Consider the following 19,240-nt stretch of genomic DNA (forward strand, 5'->3'; position numbering starts at 1 on the left):
AAATTTTTTTTTTTCCTAGATTTCAAAATAAAAACCATTCAAAATTGAAGATAAAAATATTCACTATTTGTTTCAAAAGGAATCTCTTTTACAAATTTAAAAACATTCGTATTGAATTTAAAAAGCGAAATCTTTCTCCTAACATTTAAAAATAAAAATAACTCAGATTCAGTTTTCTTAACTCCATCATTGAAATTAATTACCGAAACAATTATCTCAAATTTTTTAAATAATTTCGCTAAAAATCGCAGAAAATCAAAACGCATCGAAATCAATTTAAATAAATTAAAAATATTTGAACGTCAAAACCTATAAACTTTATCTGAAATCTTTTTCTATACTAATTTCTGTTAATCTTTTTAATAAAATCCTGGAGTAAATCTTTAAATCACTCCTAAGACTCTTACCTTAAAATTCTTGTGCAATAAATTTTTTTTCTTTATTCTGTTCTTAAAACTTATTTTCATTTATCTTTAAAAAAAAAAAAATCTTTAACCTTTACTATATTTTCGAAAAGAAAAAATTAAAGGCTTTAGTTGAAAAGTGCTGTACCTTCAGTTTAATAAATTCAAATTTATTGTTACCTACAATTTTACTAGCTACACAAATTATCACTACTACACGTTCATGCCCAACTCATCTACACTAAAACGCACTAAACGAACTAAAATTAAATATCACATCGAAAGATTAGTTGCAATCATAGAAGACGCACCATCGTGCCCTTTTATACAAAAAAATATTTACACGCAAATCGGTCACAAAGTTCTATTAACTACAAACTTACATCAATCGACATACCTAAAAGATTTTTGAAATTTAATTATAGATTATCGCCTCTAGACCCGCGTATGCAAGTATCAGACAAAAATCAATTTATTATCGATAAATTTAATTATTAAAATTAGAATCAATTTCAGTGAAAATAAATTGTGATTTCCTAAAGTGATTCTTCATTCTATAGTACTACTGCGTTTTACGTGCAAATAACTTGCCACCTTCTTGCGCCCGAAATCGCAAGTTATTTTTGGTACTTTGGATCAGTTATTATTTATTCATTACTCATCTCATTAATCACGGTTGTTTAGAAGACCGCAGACTTTTTGACGGATTCTATTCAATCTTTCATCGAATCAATTGGGAGACCGCAGACTTTTTGTCGGATTCCAGGCGATTCATTCATTATTCACTCATCCACTCATTTTCAAAAACCCATGAGAGCTTGTAGTGTTTCGTAAGATCAGTTATTGTAGTACGCTTACTCTTTAATTGATCATTGGAGCAATTGAGAAGGGTGACTTGCACGTACAACTTGGAAATATTTGATGAGACGCAGAAAGCGTGCTGGAAGAAAGTATCAGTTGCGAAAATTAGTTGCAATTTACCATAGGGGAGAGTTATCATACACTCCCGTAACAATACCGTTATCTTTACAAAATCCAACGAACACTTTACAAAATCAGGAAATAAATCATCCAGATTCGGAGGAGAAAATAACTGTAGTTCCATAAAATAAACCTATTTTTACTCACATTTCAAACACTCAATGAAACGCGGTAAACGCGCCGGGAGAAAATTTCAGATACGAAAGTTAATAGCGATACTGGATAAAGGATCACTGGGTCCGTATCCTGTAAAAAGGGAAAATTTAACAAATACTGTAAACATTCAGGAAACAGATAATTCACCCACCAGTAGTGTCGATAAGAATCCTAAAACTAAAGATCAACAAACACAAACAGACACAACACTTCATTCAAGCAATTAACAAATCTCAAACACTACTCACTTTACAAGAGACAATTATAAATTCAATTCAACGTTATTTTTAATTTGGTAACAATTAATTGGTAAATAATTTTTGTTCTGATTAACGCAACTTTCACCTGCGTTTGACCATTGCAGATTTTCTTGCTAACTTCGTACTATTTACCAAAATTCTCATTTTTACTATCTCTATATTACTCCTATAACCTTTTCCTAAGTAATTAATCAAAATGAATCCACCAGCCAATGATGGATTAGATCCACAGGCTAACAATAATGATTTAGACCAACAAGTCCATAATATCACCCGCCACGCGAACATTACGGATCAAATGATCACGTCCCTCGGGGAAAGTATGACATTGCATCAAGCGTTAATGCAAGTCCCGAGTTTTGACGGTAAAAACATGCCTTTACAAGCGTTCTTACAGGACGTAGAAAATGGCCTTACAATCGTACCAGAAAATCTCGTAAACACTTATTTTAACGGAGTAAAATCTAAGCTCAAGGACACAGCTAGAGACGCGATCGCGGATAAGACAATCAATACAATGAATACTCTTAGAGACGCGCTTAAAGAATATTTCGCCACTAAGAAAACGTATCCACAATATTGCGCGGATATTCAAGCCATTCGACTCAAGCAAAATGAGTCGATCCTGAGTTATTATACCCGAATAAAGAAAATTCGCGCTAATGCAATAACTGCACTAAACGAGAGCTTTAACAATGACGCTGAGGTAGCTGCGATGAAGAAAATGTTAGACGGATTAGCACTCGAGTCATTTAAACGCGGACTACCGGACGATTTAATATACGGAGTAAGTGTCCAAAATCCTGGTACTCTCGACGATGCATATAAAATTGCATTACGGCTCGAGGAAGACCTGAGAGGTAGCTCTCACCGTAATTCTAATTATTTAGCTTACGCGCAATCTGAATCCGCGAATCTTGACCTACCGCGTAGAACTCGAATGGTCAGTTTTCAAGACGAGGAGCGTCGAAACACAATACCGTTTAGATTCGCTCGCGAAGACAATACTAGATCTTCTAACTCGTATAGTAGATCTCCGGTGCGAGATACGACAACACCACGTGATAAACGTAATTATTCTGAGCGTAGTAGCTCAGAACCTTATCGTTCACGAAGTCGATCACCTGGAAGTTACTACCCATATTATCCTCCACCGGGCTACTTCCCTCCAATGCCATATATACCCCCCATGCCATACCAATATCCACCCCCTGGAGCATATCCACCTCCAGTTTCTTATAACCCACCATACTACCCAAATTATCCTCCTCAAGACAACAATCAATGTAGTCCCAATAATAATTACAACAATAGTAACCCCAACTACTACAATAGTCGTAATAATTACGATAATAATAATAACAATAATAATCAAAGATATGGCAATAACGGTTATAATAATTACAACAGAAATAATTACGGGAATAACAATAATTCCGGTAATCCCCAAAACCAACAAAATAATTCGAGACCAAACTCCCCTGCACCTCCCAAGGAGCCTTTAAACTCCAACGCGGTTCGGCGGAACGACGCGACGCCGAACAGCGCGAACCTCATGGAAGCGCGTCCCCCAACAATCAGATTCTTAACAGTCGAAAATTCATAATGTGGTCTGAAGTCCAGGGTAGAGGACCAGTCGTCACTCTAACAGCCCCTGAGTTGCGAAACGGCAGAGCTCGCTTCCTAGTTGACACAGGTGCTGACATAAACGTAATTAGAAAAGATGCATTGGCCCCTCGCACAGTAATTGATACCTGGGACTCTGTTTCAATAAAAGGGATCACTACGGAACGACTTGATACTCTGGGTACAACAGAGATCACATTCTTCTCAAATCCCGAGAAATTTCATGTTCTCGAGAATCCACTACCTATTCCAACTGACGGAATAATTGGTATTGACTTTCTAACAAATGAAAAGGTTGAAATATCTTTTCATCATAATACCATAGTCGCAGATTCCGAACCTATACATCCGATTCCGCTCGAAAATACTAACGGTGACCCATTCGATACACCACAAATAACCACACTCCAATTAGAAGACGAACCCTCGATACTTGTATTAAAAGCACGAACTCGCACAATAGTTCCAATCAATCTCTGCAAAACAGATTTGAAAACTGGATTTTTGCCCCGCATTGAAACTCGCGAGAATATCTTTATTGGTAATGCTTTGGTTACAAATAATAATAATACTTGCTGCGTTTATGCAATTAATGCCTATGAAGATGACATAGAATTAGTTATACCTCCTCAAGAAATTATTCCCTTTGAATGTGACGGTAGCTCTGAAGATTTCTTTGATGATTCTGAAGAAAGTGATGTTCCAGAAACCGATCAAGATAGATTTGAGCGAATATGCGCCAGTCTCCGACTTGATCATTTAAACGTACTAGAAAGAGAGCATGTGCATGAACTTATCAGAGAATTTCCGCTTCTTTTTCACCTCCCTGGAGACGATCTTCCTGCTACTACGATGATGACACATTCTATTCCGACTGTCGACGAAGTTCCTATATCTGTCAGACAATATCGTTTTCCACCTGTACATAAGGAAGAAATTGCCCGACAGGTGAATAAGCTGTTAAATGACGGTGTAATAACTGAATCTGTTTCCCCATATAATTCACCACTTTGGATAGTTCCAAAGAAACCAGATTCCAAAGGTAATAAACGTTGGCGTATGGTAATCGATTTTCGTCAATTAAATGAGAAAACCATAGGCGACGCTTATCCCCTTCCAAACATAGTCGAAATTCTTGACAGACTCGGAGGAGCTAAGTATTTTTCAGTATTTGATTTAGCTAGTGGTTTCCATCAAATTAAAATGGATCCAAAAGACCAGCAGAAAACTGCATTTAGTACCCCTAATGGCCACTATGAATATACTAGAATGCCATTTGGACTGAAAAATGCTCCAGCTACCTTCCAGCGACTTATGGACAGAGTTCTTCTAGGTTTACAAGACGTCGAACTTTTCGTATATCTCGATGACGTTGTTATTTTTGCATCATCACTCGAAGAGCATGGCAAACGTGTCCGGCGACTTTTTAATAGGCTAGTTCAGGCTAATCTAGTCCTACAATCTGATAAGTGTGAATTTTTGAATCTCGAAGTCGCATACCTTGGTCATATTATTGGCAATGGTGGTGTGCGCCCAGATCCAAAGAAAACAGAAGCCATCGAGAAGTTTCCTAGACCAAAAACCGTAACAAACATTAGACAGTTTCTCGGTCTAGCTGGATACTATCGGCGTTTTATCGAAAATTTCTCGGGGCGTGCAAAACCGCTAACAGAATTGCTAAAGAAAGATAATCCGTTCATCTGGACTACAGCTCAACAAGAGAGTTTTGATGACTTGCGTAAAGCATTATGCACATCTCCAGTTCTGCAATATCCTGACTTTTCTCAACCTTTTATACTTACTACTGACGCTTCAGATCTCGCCATCGGTGCCGTACTAAGTCAAGGAAAAATTGGTGAAGATAGGCCAATAGCATATTTATCAAGACTTCTTAAACCAGCCGAAAGAAACTATACGACAACTGAGAAAGAATGTTTGGCAGTTATTTATGGTATTCTACACTTTCGACCATACTTATACGGTCGGAGATTCACTCTTGTATGTGATCACGAACCATTGAAATGGATCGACTCTGTTAAGCCACCTGTTCAACGCTTGGTTCGATGGAGAACAAGACTCAGAGAGTATGAGTATGTTTTCTATTACAAGCCAGGACGATTGAATTTAAATGCAGATGCATTGTCAAGAAATCCTGTTATTATGGTATTACCTACGACCAAGTCTGAAACAGCCGCCAGACAATCTAGCTCAATCGCCAAGCATTTAGAGCGATTGCGATCATCCGCTACAAATGCAGCAATAGCGAACGCTAGCACTATAGGTGAGAGAGTAAGGTTGCGAAGATTAGCAAGTAACCCTTCTTTAGCACCTCCGCCTCCAATCCAGCGTGCAAAAACGATAGCCCGAATTCCAATATCTCAGCCAGAAACACGTAAGGTTGGTCGACCTTCAAAGCAATCACAGACCACTCAACCAGTGGCTCCAGCACCACCAGTGGCTCACGGTAGAAGTAGTGCTTTTCCTAGCCTCACAACTAATCGTATTCCACCTTCCAAAAGTTCTGATAAATCAGGACCATTATCCACAAAAACTCGATCGACTGATTACCAATTGACGTATGTGAATAATCAGGAAGACGAAGAAACTCCTTCATTAACTGAACCTGTCCAGGTACCGCTACCTAAAAATATTGTCGAAATGTCACCTGGACCGTCATCAGAAAATGAAAACTACTATTGGGATCGACGTGCTGAAAATCCATCATATGAATCTCCACGACCTGAGGGTCCTGGTAAGGCACCAGAACCTCAGCCCGGCAGACCATCTGGCATAACCTTTCGACATCCTGCAGGACGATCAACCCCCGCAGTAACTTCTGAAGGATCAACATCAGGATCAGAAATTGACGAAAGAATACCGCCAGGATCAGCAAGTAGACGATGGGCTAATTTACCACCCATCAACGAAAGTTTTTCAAGTACAGATACGGATGAAGAAATTGAAGTACCCCAACCACAGCTAGAACGAAGAAAATCCGTAGCTGAAACTGTTCCTTGTGAATTGTTTTATCCTGGAATGAAAAATATTGAGAGTAAACTAACCCTGCATACATCTAATGAAAATCTGACATATTTCAGGGACAACTACTTGCACTTTATTTCCGCTGACTGCGAGTTTACAACTATTACCTCACGACTATTGATAGAGACAGACAAAATAGATCCTCAAGATCTAAAATTGAAAAAGCCAAAAGTTAATCAGGTACTTATAACACCGCATGGTAAGCATAGAATTCTTAGCGCGGTGTTGAAAAGGAACCACTTTGACTCATTTTCCATACAAGAATTGAAAGACGTACTAAAAACTGTCAAAAATGTATTAAACCATTATAACATAAAATCATTACGAATCTCAAAGCCAGGAGATATGCTGGAAGGCTTGAGCCAATCAATCGTCATTGACCTTCTCAAAGAATGCCTGAGTGACTGTGAATGTTCGCTGACTATTTGTCATGGAAGTGTAACAATGCCTGATGAAGATGTCCGTCGAGATATCATTGCAGAGTATCATGAAAGTTTGACGGGTGGTCATAAAGGCATCACCAAAACATATCGAAGAATCCGTGAACGTTTCTACTGGCCTAACATGCGAGATGACGTCACGGAATTCATCCGAACCTGCAGAAGTTGTCAAGAGCAAAAATTAGTCCGAATTAAGACTAAGGAGCCAATGATAATCACTGACACTCCAGCAGAACCCTTTGATAAAATATCAATCGATACAGTTGGTCCATTACCCTTAACACCATCAGGTAATATGCATATTTTGACTGTACAAGACAATCTCACAAAATATTGTATAGCTGTGCCGATTCCTAACATAAAAGCTGAAACCATTGCAGATGCACTTGCGCGAAATGTAATAATTCAGTTCGGATCACCTCGTGTAATATTGAGCGACCAAGGTCGATCATTCGTTGGTAAAATATTTCATCATTTGGCTAAAATCTTTAAAATTAAACAGGTTACTACCTCAGGGTATCATCCACAAACTAATGGAGCCCTAGAGCGTAGTCACATCGTGTTGGCAGAATTTATTAAACATTATGTAAATAAATATGATGACTGGGACAAACTCGTTCCTTTTGCAATGTTTTCATATAACACTTCTGTACACGAATCCACAAATTTCACTCCTTTCGAACTTATATACGGTAAACGAGCTCGTATACCTAGTTCCTTTCCACCACCTGATAAAACCGAAACTTATGGTTCGTATTTACATGATCTAGTCAACCGTATGGATGACATGAGACAATTCGCGGCTTCTAGTTTAATTAAATCTAAACACCGATCTAAACGTTACTATGACGCTCACCTGAACCCCAGTACCCTGAATGTTGGAGATCAGGTTTATGCTATGAAAGAACCACGAAAAGGTAAATTTGATTCACACTATAAAGGCCCTTATGTTATAGTTGAACTATTAGACAATAATACAGCTATAATAGAGGATGAAAAGGGTAAACGATCACTTAAGCATGTGGATAAGTTAAAAATATGTAATACTAGAAATTCAACTAACTCTAACACTGATACCCAATCTGACTAACGCAATTACTACTTCCTATTTTGTTCTATTAATCATCACGTTTTAGTTAAATAAATTACTACAGGTAAACATTATGGAGCTTACAAGGATTATTCTCTGGTTAACATCTGTAATCCAACTGGCACGCGGATTCATCGCTTATGATTGCGGGACTCCGTCGATAAATGTCACTTCGCTATCCTTGCTAGATATTAAGGATTGCAACATACCTACTGGGAACCCTACAATAAAAGACACCCGAGTCCAGTTACTGCAATCCACTAGTTTTTCGAACATTAAAATCATTCAATGCAAACTTACTATTCAACGCACTATTTATCATTGCGGAAAGCTTGATCATCTATTTGGAGAAGTAAATAATAACATGGAATTTGTTCATGAATTGAGCCACGAAACTTGTAAGACCATCCATGAAACCGGACTTTTTATGTATCGCGATGCAACACATGCAGGGATACAAAAGAACGCAACGAGCAGATTCCCAATTACCCTAGCAGGCTCATTTACGGCCGGTGGTTGGTGTAATAGGGGAACATACTCCGACGCTTACGGTAACTGGGAAGATGTTACTGTAACCGGGTATGCCACCTTCACTTTACAAGACTACTACACTCCAATTAATTTGGATCAAAACGAAGTAATATTAAGATCTGGAGTTCGCTGCAAATATCAACGCGGTAAGTGTATGGATATCGAAGGAGGAAATACCTTCTGGGATTTACTGCCTCCAGATCAATGTAATTCACGCAAGTTCTCCATACTCTACGAAGGATCTGCAAATAAAATACAAGATCGTACCAACCGGAAGTTTGGAGAGGAAGTATATTCAGTCACTACTGGAGGTGTAACATTCGCACTAACAGCTAAAGGTCATATTTCCAACTGTGCAACTAAATTAATCAAGACAGAACATCCGAGACTCTTTATACTCGACTCTGACAATAGTGAATTCTTCCACGACGCCAATCGCATAGACACAAAATCAATGGACCTCTTCACATACGTAAATACGAAGTTTGTCTACCTCGAACGACATGTGCAGAGTCAAGTTATGATGCTTTACCATGACATGATCAGACAAGAATGTGAACTCGAAAAGAAGGTCCTACAAAATGCACTCATCCTAGCCACACTGGCACCTGACGAATTCGCATTCCAGTTTATGAAGAAGCCTGGATACATAGCGCACGTGTCAGGCGAAGTAATAAGATTCGCTAAATGTATAGCTGTTGATGTAAGACGACGGGACACGAAAGAATGCTATCAAGAATTGCCGGTACTCCGAGGCAATGATACATACTATATGTTGCCACGAACGCACATATTAGTCAAAACTGGAACGCAAATAGACTGTAATCCTCTATTAGCGCCAATGTATCGACTAGAAGACTCATGGTATGAGTTGAATCCGAAACTGTCATCAGTCCCCAATCCGGAACAGCTCACTGCTTCAACAAATCATTCTTGGAAGTATATTCCCGCCCAAGGATTGGCAACAGGCGGTATCTATTCAGACAACGACATTGTAAAGCTCAAGGACTACATGATGTTCCCATTGGAACGAACTGCGGTACTAAACACTATCGCCAGAGGTGCGACGGGTCAATTCGTGGCTGACAACAATATCAAAATTAATAATCTACTGGATGAAGAAGCCATTAGGCTGTCTCTCGCGAAAGCCTGGGGAAAGGTGTATAATTTCTTCAACACCATAGGCACATTCAGCGTAACACTCTTTGGAGTCTACCTTACGTTCAAAGCGATAAAGTTCGCAATGGACACTTTAATCCACGGCTATGCGCTGCATACTGTCTACGGATGGAGCGTGTGGTTAATAGGAGCATTATGGGACTCTGTAACCAACCTTTTTCTACATCTACCAAAGACTGGAAAAGGTTATATACCTGAGGACGAAGAGTCATCACAAAAGAAGGAAGGAAGTCAAGATGCAAACCATGCTCGACCTATCTATCCGTACTTGCCATATGCACCGCCAGATCACACTAAGGAAGTTATCTATGCTGCCCCTAGAACCCGAACAGTGAACACTCAGTCTAACATTACTGGAGTAGCTGACCCTAATGAACTCCAGGTTCCAAATGAAAATCCACGACAACCTCCAAACTAATCCCATGCATGCCGCATGCCCATCTTCTTTAATTTAATTTTAAGATTAGTGTAAGCTCTCTCAACGTCAAAAATACAGTAAGAATTTAAAATAACTACTTTTAGCAAACAACATGGCGGCATTACAATGGATTCTCATAAATGTCATCGTCATTGTGTCCAACGTAAGGGGAAGTGCAGTCCACTTAAGACCCATGGAACCCAGCGCAGGACTCTATTATGAGCATTTGAAGGATGTTTACCTTGCTCCAGAAGAATGGAAACTAACTACTGTAATGAACTTGGACTTTCTGGAACAACGAATTCCCTCTATAACAGACATGGAAATTCTTGGACTTTATCAGCATTGCCTGACATCAATTGCAGAATCGGAATGCCGATACTACATTAGGCTCGAAGACTACAAGCGCATGTCTCGAAAATTATTCAAGCAGATGGAAGTAATAAGACAATTGGTTGATACAGACCAAGCACAAAACCGTTCTTCGCCAAAAGACCCAAGCGTGAAATCCCTCCTCCAAGACTTTCTCCGAAAATTCGATGAAATTATTTCCGCCTCTCAATCAGATGATGCGTTGATGACTGAAAATAAAGGGCAAATCATTTATTCTGACATATACGAGGACCTGATACAGCTAGCATTTCGACACAAGACTTACTACAAATTTTCGGAGCCTATAAAGAATATGACTGGTCCATTGTCTGAACAAAATATATCACACTCAAGGTATATTGAACACCTAAGTGCTTGGAGCGTATATACTCAAGCTTATTTTGAGGAATATCTTAATCTCATGAAAAATGTCATTGAAGCAATAAACCTCGTTCTGGTTGGAAAATTCCCACCACAGCTTCTTAGCCCAAAAAGAATCTTTGAAGCTATGGAAACGTTTCTCAATAAGAATCCGCAGTACCGGATCCCAATAGAAACAGAAGATCTGTATAATGAGGAAGTCTCCAAATTAATTAAGTTCGAGCATAAGTTTTACAAGGATAACCTAATTCTGACACTTCGCCTACCTTTAGTGCAGTTACTTAAATACAATTTGTACAAACTTCATCCTTATCCGGTTCGTCAAATTTTTGGAAATAATTCTAAAGGATCCGCCTATATACAACCCCGATCCGATTATCTGATGATGTCCTCAAATCATGAATGGTACACATTAGTTCAAGAGGACGAACTTAAGCAATGTCAAGAACTAAGGAATCTCTATATATGCAAACCCAACTTTGTAATATACGAAACCGCTATCCACCCTTCATGTGAAGCTGATTTGTTCGCAAATTCAAGACTCGATTCGTTCAGCAGATGTGACATCAGATTGAGTAAAACTCATTATCTGTTCTGGAAATCCTTAAAAGAAATTAAGGGATGGATATACTCCATACCTCATCTAAGCTTGCTTCAAGTCTCACGTCATGGAAGTTCCACTGAATACATAAAAATATCCGGTATGGGAGCTCTCACCCTTAGCCCTGGTTTTTCTGCAAGAATCGGTTATACTACCCTGTATGGGTCAGAAGACTCAACGGCCCTACTACAACCTCAACCGAAGATCGGGCTTAATATTACACAATTATTTCCTGAAATTCACAAATATCGACCTCTCAGCTCGGTCAATTACAGCGACGATAGTCCAACGCCCGTATCACTCATCGACTCCTATGGATTTCTTTCCTACGACTACAACTTAAAACAAATAGAACAAGAATTACAACTAATCGAACCAATCCAAACGCATGAAGATTTACAACTTTATCTCTTGCATGGAATATTAATTACTACCTTACTCTTAACGGTGTATTTAATCTTTCTAACACGAAAACTAACTTACAAACTATTTCTTTGTTATACTAGGAACGGTTCTCCTGTTGTAAGCACTAAATCGACTTATCGAAGAAGCATCATAGTCGACGACGGGGTCGACCAAAATCTTACAGCAATAATCGAAGCTTTACCTTCAACGTCTCCGACACATAATAATGAATTATGTGTAAAGGTCTTATCGAAAACAGACTCGACACTGACCAAGAGCGAGACGCTCGTATAAACGAACGTCAAATACAATCTGAATATCAAAGAGGTTTCGAAGATTTCCATCGACTAACTGCTCACCTCATCCTTCGAAATTTCTGGAGAACAGCACAAGTTAAGCGAGCATTCAGACAACATCTAAGATCCAGAAACGATTTAATACACCAGGACTTTTTCAACGACGAGGCCCATGACTTCGATCCAGTAACAGATTTTAAACTTTACGACAAATATTTGCAACCATTCAAAATAAGAAAACCTTCTTCATTAAGTCGCGAAGACCTCGAAAACGCCTGCCTATTCAGCGAATACAAGGCTCTCAGAAATAGTTATCTGCGAGTTTATTGGTCAGAAAATTTACTATATCGTTGTACACGTGTTAGTTATCAAAGAAGTTCAGCTTACAACCAGTTCGACGAATTACGAGACACGTTCTTCTTCTTTCTTTGAGGAGTAAATAAAATAAAAACTACTGTAAAGTGATATGGATATAGTTATTGATATCCAAGGATTCTGGAATAACAAGGAAGAATTTATCCCACAGGAAGTTGCCCTGGTTGCTACTACCGAAGACATTTTAGGCCACTGGATAATAGAACAGCCTTTTCCATATCGTAAACTGACACCACGAAATCAGCAAAGAAACGACTGGGTAACGGAAAAACATCACGGTATTCATTGGGAAGACGGTGATACCCAACTCCAAGAAGTAATAAATATCCTTAAAAATTACGCTAAGAACGCAAGGAAAGTCTACACTAAAGGATCAATTAAAGCTACTTATCTACAAAAGATCCTGAATCGTGACATTGTAAACTTAGAGATTAAAAAATATAATTGTCCTAAGTTTGACGTAATTCGCACCTCGTCAACTACCTGCACGACCCACGGACTCAGGAAAAATTACTACTGTGCTTTAACTAACGCCATCTGCATAAGACAGTGGGTACGAGATCATCAGTTAAAATCTTTTCCTTTATAAAACAAGCAATATGTCTCTCGAAACAACAGACGAATACTCTTCTAGAAGTCGTCCCCTTGGTATAGACACCTTGTTCATCTATCTCGTCTCCTTAATTGTAATACGAGAACATTGGCATCGACGTATGTGTCTAAGAGCCTTAAGACGTTTACGTCGCAGTGACCTATATAAGAATCATCCGAATCCATGGACTCTAGAAGCCGATCGCTGCACCCCTTGTGGATCCCTACTCATAAAAACTACTGATAATATCGAACCTAGTTGTAAAGAAATACAAGCTGCATGGATCATAGCCCAGGATAAGGATATCAGAACTCAAGTCATGAGGAATTACTGGATTAGTCATCGTTATTTAAAAACACAACGCAAGTATAGGAAAATCCGAGCCCAGTACGTGCATCCCCTTTCCAATCTCGACCTACCACGGCTGTTTGGGGAAATACCATGGGCAACCGACAACATAGACCTACCTGATGACTATCCGATAAATTGCGCTTACAGATTGATAAATTTATTGATGGTGGGACACTTCTTCCAGCGAGAAAGCACTCAGATTTATTTAGATGCGATAATTGATAATTATAAGCAACCTTTTAAATCCTTAACCACCGACTTACAGGAAACATTTTCTCTTCCTCAACTGTTGGATGATCTCATATCTTGGAGTAATGAAAGAGAAAATCGTGCAAGTCCTACGTCCATCAATCTGCAATATTCATCACCATCAACCTCTTCAATTCGTAGAGACCAGAGACTCCGTTACCATCCATACTTGATACCTCAAAATCACGTAGGACTGCTAGAGAATCTTGATGTTATAAAACTAAGTTCACCAAATTCAACTACGAACGGGAATCACAGCAACAAGAGAAGGAAAATACAACGTTGGCATCGACCAGTCAAAAGGCAGACCCATATACACCGAGTTACAAGAAGGTATTCTCGAATTAGAATAATCCAAAAGAAATGATGTATCAATAACAACCACCCGACTGTAAGCTAACTGAAAAAGTAAGATACCAGCGTATATAATCACATAATATCATATATCCAAGAACTAACAAAATAAAATCATTACTAACACAATGAATACACATGTACTAAATTATGTAAACACTCTTATCAACAGGATCATAATTTTTCCTCTGGATACGAGTGGGTACAAATAAATAAAAAAAAAAAAAAAAAAAAAAATATATTATATATATAACTCTTCGACTTCTTAATTTACTAACATATACTAAGAAAACACATACATTAACCCATACACTGATAACCTAATATACATCTATTTGACTCAGCTAACCATAGTTTAAGTAAAAACATTAACCCTTTAGCGAGAAGACGGAAAACTCTAATACAAAGAAAAATATATATATATACATATATTTCTATGCATTTTCCTTCTTCACGCTAATACGACTCTAACAATGCTCGTTACAAATTAACACTAACCCATATGCATGCTAATATATGCAACTATTCCTATTCATGATGATGATTAACTAATTCTTAAAATCATGGGTACGAATAGACGCATTAACAAATATTTAATCTATACGTAATTTGAAAACCGTATACGAAAAAGACAAAAAAAAAAAAAAAAAATTCCCAAAAATTTGAAACAAAACAAAAATATATATATTTCTATCTCATTATTACACATAAATATATATACTAATTAGATATAAAATTTATTTGGGCTGGTAATCATCGCATCATTAGTTATATTTTCTACTATTACATAGGTCGGAATAAGTTTTATCATAAAAACAATAATATAACAAGAAGATAAAGAATATTTGTTTGTTGTTAATAATAAAATCTAACCGAATAATGTAAGGTACTAAGATAGCGCATACTACATATAATAAATATTGTGTCTGTTACTCTGTCTACGAAACGCCATAAGAATATTATAAGGAAAACAGTGACTAAGTATAATAATAAGTTAAAATACCTAAATTTAAAAATGCATGGGCACTCAGACAATATAAGTAATTCAGCTAAATTAAGTATGAAGCTACAATAACTATGTAAACATATAAATTAAAACAAAAAAAAAAAAAAAAAAAAAAAAAAAAAAAAAAATTTATATATATATAAAAAGAATAAATAAACAAAAAAATATTACAAAAGAATACTCCAAAAGGGAAAAAATTATTCTAATTTCGTATAAATTAATAATAACAATAATTATATTAATAACAATATACATAACTCTTAAGCCTTGCAATAAAGCAGCTAAATTATATTATAATTCTTTTTACAAATTGCATGTTAGAATAAGGGATAGTATTAGGCTTAACTTGCATTGATTGTTAATTAGATTTACTTTAAGTAATTTAAAATAAATATCCAAAATATCTGTACGAATATATGTATGTATGCATCAATTATTAAAGATTTTTACTATATTTGGAGCTTCCCGGCACCAATTACAAAATAAGTTAAGAAGTATAATGACGTATATTTATATATATCCATGAATAAGAATAGTACTAAGAGAAAAAGAAAAAAAATTTTTTTTTTTTGATAAAATTTAATAATCATAATCATTAGATTGTAACGAAAATTTCTTTTTCATATATATATAATCTTAGCAATAAGTTAAAATAACCATGAGAAGTGAACATGGGTTGAAGGATAAACACGACCTCAGTCGTTCCCCCGTACCCCTCTCCACTCCGGAAAACCCCATGGGCAGTCAACGAACCTACCAGATGCACCGACACACGACTCAGTCCCAGACATCAACAACAACGAGGAAAGATTCATTGGGGCCACTTGAAGCAAGCGTGCTTGCCTCAACGTCCCATCCTTTTTCCAAAGGGAAACATCTATAGGAGAAATAAGGAAGGAAACCCTAGAACGAAACGAACAAATCTTAATGCTGAAACTAAAAGATAAATGTCTTTCACTACAAGGATATAATGTATAAGAACAAAGAATATCAACCAACGATGACCAGCAGCATAAAACAGCAGAACAGAGAGCGCAAAGACATCAAGATTTGAACAACCTTACTAACTACATGAAGAAGAGGAAAAGGAAGTCTAGGAAAATCTTATGACTACAAGTAATTACGCAGATATTTAAAGAAAATTTTCTTTCTTTTATTAATATAAAACAAAAAGTCAGTTTACAGTGACGTACATAAAATTTATTATATATATATATATATTAATTATTGCTGCGCTCGACGACCATTGCCGCAGTACACACAGCGAGCCACCCGTGAAGAACATTTGTCCCACAGCTCCTCGATTATTATCCTTATGCGAGGAGGTGATCCTTCCGCCAGATCCCACAGGTGCATAGGACACATCGCAACGATCAGCTGTAACAGGAATTATGATATTAAATACATATGCATATGAATGTACATATATATGTATATGTGTAGATGTATATGTGTATATATATGTATATAGAAATAGAAAAGGAAACTTACTGCCAAAAGGGACTCGAAGACGAAATGGTCCATTAAGGGCCAAGGCATGGTTGCCACCAGCCAGCTCGCCTCTAGAGACGTCATCGGCGCCAACAAACCCACCAGTGGATCCGTGAATGGGATCGGAAAGGTGTGTCCGTCCACAAACGTCACCCGGAAGGGCACACTCACGGCCATGGTATCCCCACACATGACCCGGACCCTGGAATGCTCCAAAAACTTGAAGATTGGAGGACGAATCCTCGGTTCAGGGGCCCCTTGGCTTCCACCGACTACCAGCTCGGACCGCTTTCTTTTTATGGAACGTTTCTAAAACAAACAAACACAAATTGAAAACTTCTTTAAAATAAAAGAATATTGATGAGAAGGAAAATAGTAAAAGTAATAACGATATACATACCTGAGGAATCCTAGGAGTTGCCTGTATCCCTTCAGGAGCTGGGCAGCGCACCCAACGACTGTACGTCGACTTGGGACGAGCCGGCTGGGTCAACAATCGTCGCAATTCGACGTCCCCCGATGACGTCGAAGGGACCGGCTCTTCAACCGCCTGGTCCCCTGACGCCGATAAGTCGATCGGCTGCTGTTGTTGTTGTTGCTGTAATTGTATCAACCGCTGATTTTGAACCAGCAACTCCTGTAAAAGAACAACATGAACATATAATTAAACAAATAAGGAAAGGGAAGAAAAAGAATTTGTAATTATATTTATACGTAATGCACTCACCTCCACTATGGATTGAACCTCTGGATTCATCCCAGTGGGTTCAGGACAGCATAACCATTGATCTTCTTTAAATATGACTGATGGGACCCCTAACGGATCCACCTCGACGGATAACGGATCCGCAAGAGTTTCCTCCAATGAAACAGCCTGTTCCCCAGATGAAGCGTCCTCCTGGACAATGACCTCCTCGATAAGTTTGACTTCTCCATCTTTGACAACGAAAGCCATTTTCTTTCTTCACTTTTACTTTCACTTGTCGCGACAAGAAGAAAACCAGAGAATGATGATCACGAGAAAATCACGGGTATTTAAATCCACGAAGGATACAAAGATCCACAAGGGTAGGATTCGAGAAGAACCAATCAAGTTTCAAAATTCTTCCCACTACCCCAAAAAAAAAAATTTAAGAAAACAAAACGCCTAAGACAACGCCTACAAGGACAACGCTAAGAAATTTAGAATTAACTGAAATATGTCACCATCACCCTTAGATGCACTGTCCCTTAAAGGAGAGAGAGAAGAAGCCAACACATGTGCCAAGCCATCAAACAACTACCACTCGAAGTCCAGGGATTCCTCTAATCATCAAGCATAATTGTAACAAATATTTTAATTAGTTGATTGATGATTCAGGTTGACCTATCCTCATTAATTTACATTTAAGCAAAGAAATTTCCTTGCATAAATTAATGTCATCGAGGGCGATGACGACTCTGGGGGTAGAGATGTAACAATCGGTACACCTGAGTCACCACTCAACTGAACCTTAAGATCAGTAAAATTTTTTCGTTAATTTTTTTTTATATATATGTATATTATGAGAATTAACCTGGAGAATTCGGAGCACACTCACCAAAGATACAATAATACAGGGGTATCCGTACATACGTATATGTGCATGAGTTTTGTACATATGTATGTGTGTGTTATGTATGCGTACGTTGACCATATATAGATATCTATGACGTATTTTGGGCTTGCTCTGAATTCCCACAGAAAGATATGCGAGTATGAGCGGTCAAGTTACAAGAAAGAGAGACGTAGATAAGAACAAGCAACTAGGAAATAGTACGTCTTTCTTTCTCTATGCACAGCTGCACCACTACGGCCGATCCCTTATAAAGAATCCACCGACTCAATGTCTTCCAGATGTCCCACGAAAAGATTTCTCTGAATCTTCCGCGGCTCCGAGTCCCTTGTCATCATAAAAGTCACCGAAAAGGGCTCAATAAATTTGTCAAAACATTTCTCTGTTCTAGTTCAACTCAAATTTTTACGACCTTTCTATTTTAACCATCTGTTACCAATGGGCCTCACGTCTCCCGCGGATCCTTACTATTTCTTTTCCAATATAGAAATCTATCTCTAATTTTATTTTATTTTTAATTTTTAATTGCATTTCTCAGAAGTGTCCAAAATATCGATAATAAATGTCACTATATATTTTGGAGAAACATCGTTTTTACAGAATCTCACGGTCTCCCGCGGATCCTTACTTTTCCCTTTTCCACCATAGGAAGCTCTTCTATTTTAAATTTTAATTACATTTCTCGGAATCACCTAAAAAAAATATTGATAATAAATGTCATCATAGACACGCAGTCTCTAAAAATTTATATGGTCCCCCACAGAACCTCTCCGTTCCTTCACCTATCACTAAAGATTTTTCATCTCAATTTTGTATTATTTTCAAAATTATATTTTCCTAGAGTATGTAATATATCGATCACAAATGTCATCATATATTCATTACTTTATTTTTAAGCAGTACACCACGGACTTATTTTTCTATTTACATCCTGTTTACTACAAAATTCCAAGAACTTCCGTAATAAAATGTCATTCTCAGCTGTCCAAAAGAAATCAAACCCTTCTATATTATTGCCTTCTTCGTCTTTAACCTATGCAAGAGG

The 19,240-nt window shown here is 37.6% G+C and overlaps 1 protein-coding gene across 1 annotated transcript; it reads right to left on the reverse strand.

Moving 5' to 3' along the window:
• Positions 1-16,896: 16,896 nt before the first annotated feature.
• LOC128667444 (uncharacterized) lies at positions 16,897-17,720 on the reverse strand. Its single transcript, XM_053737396.1, has 3 exons — positions 17,328-17,720; positions 16,990-17,237; positions 16,897-16,909 (listed from the first exon to the last, which is right to left on the reverse strand). Exons 1-3 carry the CDS (start codon positions 17,553-17,555, stop codon positions 16,897-16,899), a joined length of 489 nt encoding a protein of 162 aa, XP_053593371.1. The 5' UTR covers positions 17,556-17,720.
• Positions 17,721-19,240: the final 1,520 nt, after the last annotated feature.

Source organism: Microplitis demolitor, chromosome 3, assembly GCF_026212275.2.
Source record: "Microplitis demolitor isolate Queensland-Clemson2020A chromosome 3, iyMicDemo2.1a, whole genome shotgun sequence".
In the NCBI taxonomy this organism is placed as follows: Eukaryota; Metazoa; Arthropoda; class Insecta; order Hymenoptera; family Braconidae; genus Microplitis; species Microplitis demolitor.